Source organism: Lactuca serriola, chromosome 1 (assembly GCF_051521515.1).
Source record: "Lactuca serriola cultivar US96UC23 chromosome 1, Lser_US96UC23_V15, whole genome shotgun sequence".
NCBI lineage: Eukaryota > Viridiplantae > Streptophyta > Magnoliopsida > Asterales > Asteraceae > Lactuca > Lactuca serriola.
Genome location: NC_136408.1, coordinates 13,648,776 through 13,656,697, shown reverse-complemented (window position 1 = coordinate 13,656,697; position 7,922 = coordinate 13,648,776). Strand labels below are relative to the sequence as shown.

Sequence of the window (7,922 nt, the reverse complement as noted above, 5' to 3'; positions counted from 1 at the left end):
AAACTATTTACATAATAAACTTTGTTAATTTTTTTCAAATCTATTTAGTTTTTACTAAATAAAAACATATGATAAATGTTATAAAGTTTTTTGATGTGTTTGTATTCATCTAAAACTTATGGTTATGTGTTATTTTAATATATTTGGATTGATCTCCAACTTATTTTTATATGTATTTTTAATGTTTGAACTACAAACATCAAATTCATGATTTATATATGTATGTAAAGAGAAATCGGAAAAAAAGATGAAAATTATAGAAACCGGTTAACCCGACGGTTGAACCGAAAACCGGTCACCATACCGGCTCCACTAAAAAACCGATTTTTAAAACATCGGGGATCATCCAAGGCAAAGAAGACGAATGTATCTTATAAAGAAGCACATAATAGAACTCCTTTTGCGATAATGTGATTATGTAAGTAATGTTGGTAAAGGAAAATATATTTTGTATGAAAGATATGGTGTGATAATATGTAAATACATGTAAAACAATTTATACATACTATATTGAACAAATAAACAAAAGTTGTCGAACCCCCTCCTCCCCTATATGATCCTTTAACATAAATAACATCAAGATGTTGTACCAATTTCATTAGGATTAATAACGATTCCATGGACCGGCCCAGATCGGCCCAAAAAGTTTCTTCGAGAGGTATGTGAATGTGAAGAAGAAAGGGCATCGGGTAATTGGACATGAGATGGTATCGATGTTTCATTTGAGTGCCCTGAAATGCAGAGTGCACCCGCATCGTCTTGCCCCCAATAAACTTCCACCATAACTCCATGTGGATTCTCTGTTGAAACAGTTTCTGGAATTCCTATGTATCTTGCTCCAACCGGTATCTATATAAGAGATCATCATGATATTTACTCTATTCAGGGATTACATGGGATTAATATTTAAATTTAATATATATGTCGAAGACACTTACTTGAAGAGAGGTTCCTGAGGTCAAAGTCAATGTGGTGAATCTACCTTCAGCTGCAGCACTTTCGAATTCTGCCTGTTTTGCGATGTTGAGGAACACTTCTTCAAGAGTCGCAAGACTCAGTTGTATGTCCGATATACCAAATTCCTCCTCTCTATTTTCTAGTTCCTCGAAGAATTTCTAATAAAAAAAAAACCATGCACATATTCTCAATTAGAACATAATTTCTTCACATATGTTATTAAGTTATAAAAAACTAATCACTAAAATGAAAAGTCTTACAGTTAATAAGCCCTCCTTGTGATGTGGGATAACAAAAGTCAGGAACGACTTGTTTTCCTCTTTTGGAACCACGTCTAAACGCTGTAAAAACAATCCCAACATCATTCTACTTTCAATTTTTTTAAAGCATTGCACTTGGAAAAAGCTACTCAATAATGGCAATAAGGGTTAGATGCAAGAAATAGCAACATGTTTTTATTTATTTGTGTTCTATTACAACATTCTATTTTCACATTTAAGGCATTGTATTTGTTTTCTACCATAGCATTTGGGGTTTAATGCAAGCAAATAGCAACATACTTTGATTTATTTGTAACATTCTTTCTATTACAACATTGTATTTTCAAACTTTTCTTATAAAGGCATTGTATTTTAAAAAACCTACCCAATTATTTTTTCTTATTTGCACATTATACATTGACAAATTTTATCAAAATGAAAATTGCTTTGTATTTGGATGATATTGTTATAATTGGGTAAAATTTTCAAAAGTACAATGCTTTAATAGGAAGAAATGTAAGTATGATGCTATAATAAACAAATCAGTAGTTATTTCTTGCATTTAACACTATATAAAACAATTAAACTTGAGAAAAGTTGCATGATGTAACGTACATCTTTAAAGAACAGCTTCACGTCCTCATGATGTGTCACGTTATCATTGGTCGCCAAGAAGCTTACATTAGCAATGTAACCAGTACCAAATCTTGACTTCAACCTGATTGAATTTCCAATGCAACGAAGCTTACCTTTTGTCATGATTCCAATTCGATCACTTAAAATATCAGCTTCTTCCATTGAATGTGTTGTTAGAATAACGGCTCTCCCTTTTTTTGCATTCTCAATAATGTCCCAAACGTGTCTTCGAGTTATGGGGTCCATACCAGTAGTCTGAAGAAATAAATAAAGTTCAGACCAAAATGAAAAGATGGTTAACGATTGTGGAAAAAAAATAAAATAAAATAAAAATTTGTTTACCGGTTCGTCTAAGATGACCAATTTTGGTTCACCAATTAGAGCTATTGCAACACTGAGGCGACGTTTCATTCCTCCACTGTAGCTTCGAGATCTTACTCTGGCTGCCTCCGTGAGTCTCACTTCTGCCAATGATTTTTGCACAACCTGTATACCAGTGGAAAATGACCATTTTACCCTTTGACTGAATTTAACATGGACTTGAATGAATATAATATTTAACCATAATATCATGGAAGTGCTGTCTTAGTAAACGATGTGTAGTTTTTTAGGGCGCACCGTTTTAAGTGAAGCAGGGGGGAGACCCTTGATACTGGCAAAAAGATAGAGGTGTTCTTGACCAGACAGTGCATCCCAAAGAATATCAAACTGCAAAACAGATCCATACACACACAAATTCTTACTTTCTCCATTCTCAGCCTTAATAATAATTAATTACTTCAAATGAAAATACCGATATAAAAATTAAAAAGAAAGTAGTCACCTGGGGGCAAACACCTATCATTTTCTGGATATTTGACATGCCAACAGAGCTTCGGATGGAATGTCCATATATGAGAGCTGTTAATCATAAGACATTATAACTAATGTAATCTCATTAAAAAGAAAAACTGCAACAGGTAAACATCAACACAAAAAGAACAGAATACCATCTCCTTCAGTGACTGGTGTAATTCCTGTTAAGCAATTGATTGCAGTAGTTTTTCCAGCTCCATTTGGTCCTAGAAGACAAAAAAGCTGATCCTTTGGAAAGTTCACCCATAACCCCTGAAAATAACTTAATACTTAAAGCACCTTATTCACAGACAAAACACTTGTACAAGAGCATGGCGACCATTAAGACTGTGTTTCTTATACAGGACAGCGGACAAGCTTTTGAAGGCTATTTTCGATGATGAAAATGAGAAGGGCATTCAAGTCTTTTCACATACAAGAGATCGAAAACAAGTCATGTCCCACCTTGTTGGTGTCCCATTGACATGAGTTCCAGTCTCAGTGCATATCAAACAGAGCCTAAACAGTTAGGTTTGTACCTTGAGTGCATGATAAGGTGCACTTCTCTTGCATTTAAAGCAACCAATGTTAGTTCTTCCAGGATATATTTTCACAAGCCCATGTATCTGAACTGCAAGATTTGGATCAACAGCACCTTCTCTATGTTGTTGCTTCACAGTGTTTTCCTCTTGGAGTACATCTTCATCATCTGGAGTCGTATGTTCTGATGTTGGAACAGACCGCATGCAACTACAAATCGATCCCTCTTAAGAAAAAACACAGATTAAATACTTTTAGTAAAATTAATAGACATTGCAAGTGTAGAAAGAATATATAGTTACAGGTTCATTCATTTACCTCTCACCCTGTCTCCACCTTTCCCTGACCAGTATCCAGGGTTCAGAAAGTAGAAAGTTGGTTTTCTTACACCCGATGAGTTGGGGAAGATATTATCAAAGTATATTGCAAGGGCAACCCACAGAATAAATGTTAATACAAGCCAAATATAGATATCACTCTGCAAAACATACAAAATATGAAATGGGTCAACTTCAAATGGAAAGAGTATGGATGAGTTTGTTACACGGGACAGGATGGGACTAAACAAACTTTCAAGGGTTATTTTTTATGATGAGGATGAGGAGGGCATTCTCGTCTTTTGCACAGTGGAGATATCGAGAGTGAAAGAGTAGTGATTATCAAATAAGTAGATACCATATTTATTAGACAGTCATTGTCATTTGGTGCACACTCCCCTATATGGCTCCAGCTGATACCAGGGTCTTCAGGAGTGGAAGTTGCATCAGAAAGCAATTGAAGGGCTTTAGCAAGAAGATTAGGTGGGAAGAAAGACCAGATGGTCCTGTATGTGTTAGAGAAGCTGTCACTATAGGGAAATCCAAATACGGTAACCACCTGCATAAAGAAAAAAGTTAAATCTTAAATCCGAAAAATGATAGAGGGAGTAGTGTTTGGTAAATGAAATTAATAATGAAGTTACCTGTGTCAGAAAGCCAACTATATACACGGAGAAACCAACAGTTGTAGATGAAGTTGATTTTGTGATGAATGATGAAAACATGAACGCAAAACCGATCTGTCAGCAAAAGCTAGAAAATGTTAATCCACCAACATATGGAATGGAATTTGTTTTATATAACTTGGAAAAGGAAAGACTTTTACCATGTTTAATTGGAAGAGAAAGAACACAAGAAACACAACTTCAAAGCTGTTGTTCATGAAGAAATCAAACCGAAACATCATTCCAAAGAGAACTGTGAAAAGAGAGGAAAATAGGGTGATGATTCCCTCCCATGTAAGCCATGATAACCAATAAGCCGTGTCATAAAGGCCCATCATAGACATTGCCTGTAAGGTAAACACCCAGAATTTGAGATATAACTTCATATATGTAAACAGAACTGAACATAAAAAAATAGAAAATCTAAATACCTGGCGAAGCTTGAGTTCTTTCTCAACGATCAAAGAACTAATCTGTAGCACAAAACCAAACATGGCAATGGCCAAGAAGAAACTTGGTCCTACTGTGCCCACAGAAGAGAATGTTTCCACTACCGGATGTGCAAATTCCTTCAAATTGACAACCCAACTGAAACCAGGATCTGCAACATTTTTTGAAATGTTCGCTCAGTTATTTGCAAAAGTGAAGAAGAGATGACAGTCCATAAGTACAAGAAAGGGATTAACAAAAAATAATGTTCTATACCTCCTATTAATGACCTTGCAATTTCGCGTTCAACAGCAATTTGGAGTGGTATTTGGAATTTGAATGTTGGATCTTCAAAATCACCTCGTTTTCCAGCGGGTGTAGAGTTTGTCTGTAAACCGTAACTAATTACAGTAGCATTTCTCTCTAGAAAATGCAGAGCTCCGGGACATTTCATAGGATTAGCAACGAACCATGCATCCACGTCATTTTTTGATCGAAAAGATTTGACCTATTCACAAGATCATGAATGCCATTTCAATGAGAACAAATGCCATTCTATTCTATGATTCTATCTTTGTTGAAGATAAAAATGCCTATGTTGTAGTGACGATCTTTAAATCCTAGAAAGTTTCTTACTGAAAACCTGTACAGAATAACTCTGACCAAATAATTACTTGAAACAAAGTAAAATTTTGAAAATCAATGATGATTACCTTGGTAGAAGGAATAGGCCTACCAGGATTATTAGCCCTAATTTGATCAACAATCGATCCTATCCTGTCACTATCACTGCCGCTCCAAACAAAGTCAAAACACGGAAGCTTAGTGTAATACTTATCCTCACACGGAGGGATCGGGGGATCGATTAGCGGCTCAGGATCTCGTACAGCCTTGAAGGCAGTGGAAGAGCCGAATCGAGCTTCAATTGCTTTTTGTATAATGAAAAGCAAAAAAATGAAGAATATTGATGAAAATAACTGAAGGAATGTGGCTCTCTTGTTCCGCCATGCGAGCAGCAAGTTCTTCGTGAACAAAGCTTTGTATTGTTGAAGCAATAGCTTAAATCCCTTCTGCAATTCCATTTTCACTCTTGCTGTGTATGTTATTGTGTGTATACTAATCTATCGTATATGTATGTGTGTATCTATGTTGGAGAATTGTGAGATGTTAGATGTAGAAGAGAAGCGCGGGGTTTTGTTATAATCTCAGAGCAGTTTTTTACTTTTTTTTTTAAAGAGTGAATAGGGTGTAACATGTGAAAAATGAATGCCACTGGTTTATATAGAAATTACCATATGTGCCATTGTCAACGGGAAGTCTGATTATAGTTTACAGCAATTACAACTTACCCCCACCAACTATCTTAATAGCCACCAGAACCCGAACCATACATCTTGTCATATTTATTATTTTTATTTTGTCGTTCATTTACACAACTTGATAGATAAATAAACCATGATGACTAGTAAAATCACAAAGTAATAATAACACAAAAGGGTTTTCTATAAGTATCTTCTTTTTTTTTTTTTTTTTCAATTCCACATTTGATTTTTTTTTTGTTTTTTTTTTCTATGTTGTTTTTTTTGTTGTTTTTATTCATTTTTAATTATTATTATTATTATATATATATATATATATATATATATATATATATATATATATCTTAATAAAATAATAGTTCTTTTGTCATATGTCACCATATTATACATCTTAATTAATATGTTGCCACTTGTCAATCTATTAGTTCTCCATTTTAAATTTATTTGACTCCTTATTAATATGATGTTATTTGTCAATATATTTATTCTCTATTTTAAAATTTAAAATTTCTATTATAGTTTTCATTAATTCACAGATAAAAAATGTCTAACATATATTAAAAATTAATTTTACATATTTATTTGAATCAACGATTATAATTTCACGTAACTACTAAAAATACCTCTTAAATTAATAATTTATTTAAAATAACTGATTAATAATTTTGAGTTTTTACTACAAGAGTTTAATTAATTTTATAACCGTGGTTCTCACGGGTTTTAAACTAGTATATATATTAGGAATAGTAAACAGTAACCTTTTTGGTCAATTTCGGCCCTTCTACTTAAGTATATTAAAAATTTCGATTCTTCTACTTATTAATATTTTGCCTTCTTTTTCAGTGGTCCTTATAGGCCATTTTTAAAATTGGAACTACACACGTAATAGCTCTATATGTACTTCACCGCCCGTATAATCCAATCAGATTAGGATCAGTGTCATTAGTCGATTTTCTTTTGTATCTCTCTTTATAGATTCCAGTTTCTTGAATGTGTTACACTCGCTTTCGTCTTTCAATCCCACGTATTCTTCATCCTCTGTCGGTGGTGGTCCTTACATTTTCATTAACTCCATCGAAGCCTCTACTTCTTTTCTCCATCGTCCCTAAGTCCGGAGTCCGGCCACCACTGTTCGCACCTCCAGCGTCGCCAAAAAGAAGGAAAAAATGTGCGACGATTGTGGTTTGACTATCTGATCCCCAATTTTAATTGCCACCTCCCTTTTCTGAACTGTCTGTTGACCACGGTTTTTGGTGGAATTCTGCCACCTAACGACCGCCAACTTAAAGAATTGTTGTCGAATAACTACACCTACTAATATTAACTTACAGGTATGTGCTCAGTTCTTTTCATCTGGTTACTTTAATTATGGCGTGGTTAGTCCACCGTGTGACATCCTCATTTTCACGACCAAAAAAAGACCGATTTTGTTTATGCTTTATAAAAATCAGAGTACCTTTTTAATAAAAATGTTGCGGAATTTGTTCCCAGTAAAACATTATAAATACGTTATCAAAGCATTTCCATAGAAAAGTATTTTTATTCATTTTAAAACATTTGGGATTTCATCGTCAATACAGAAGCATAAACATAAACAGAACTTACATTCATTATCACTAGTGATTTACATCTCCTTAATCTCTCAGTGTAATGTAACTTCATATCGACACTAGTGATACAAATAAATTGAGTGGGTCAGGTTGGGAAACCTGGTGAAGACATAGGGTTTTCAACCCACAATAATATAATTAATTTGTTTCTTCACATAATACATATCAAACAATTAACCCGATTACCCATCCTCGTTTTCTTCATTTGATATTCCCTAAAGTATTACCTTAAGGTGTAACACCTAGAGTCAGGAAGGTCAAGAAAGGAAAGGAAACCCTAAGTTTAAGGGACGACTCGTCGAGCCCAAGGAGGAACTCGGCGAGTCCGAGCGGGATCCGAGTCGAGGAGTAAGTG

General features: G+C 34.4%; 1 protein-coding gene across 3 annotated transcripts; it reads right to left on the bottom strand.

The window, feature by feature from the left end:
- Nucleotides 1-428: 428 nt before the first annotated feature.
- LOC145050508 (ABC transporter A family member 2-like) lies at nt 429-5,876 on the bottom strand. Of its 3 annotated transcripts, XM_078998842.1 has the most exons (16): nt 5,352-5,876; nt 4,915-5,146; nt 4,641-4,810; nt 4,371-4,556; nt 4,189-4,284; nt 3,903-4,103; nt 3,546-3,705; nt 3,227-3,453; nt 2,843-2,960; nt 2,677-2,753; nt 2,472-2,561; nt 2,196-2,339; nt 1,833-2,108; nt 1,218-1,298; nt 939-1,115; nt 429-849 (listed from the first exon to the last, which is right to left on the bottom strand). In XM_078998842.1, the coding sequence occupies exons 1-16, from the start codon at nt 5,718-5,720 to the stop codon at nt 577-579; spliced, it is 2,877 nt and encodes a 958-aa protein (XP_078854968.1). In that variant the 5' UTR covers nt 5,721-5,876; the 3' UTR covers nt 429-576. The 3 variants fall into 3 exon arrangements, with proteins under 3 accessions (XP_078854968.1, XP_078854928.1, XP_078854890.1); XM_078998802.1 differs by having other exon boundaries at nt 4,371-4,810; XM_078998764.1 differs by having other exon boundaries at nt 1,833-2,339.
- Nucleotides 5,877-7,922: the final 2,046 nt, after the last annotated feature.

Bases quoted from the DNA above. Each gene is read 5' to 3' on its own strand.
- LOC145050508 (XM_078998764.1), bottom strand. From the start codon at position 5,720: ATGGAATTGCAGAAGGGATTTAAGCTATTGCTTCAACAATACAAAGCT. The intron at 4,285-4,370 runs GTAAAAGTCTTT...TTTTGCTGACAG, and splicing joins TTCTCTTCCAATTAAACATG to ATCGGTTTTGCGTTCATGTT. The intron at 3,706-3,902 runs GTATCTACTTAT...TATGTTTTGCAG, and splicing joins ATGACTGTCTAATAAATATG to AGTGATATCTATATTTGGCT.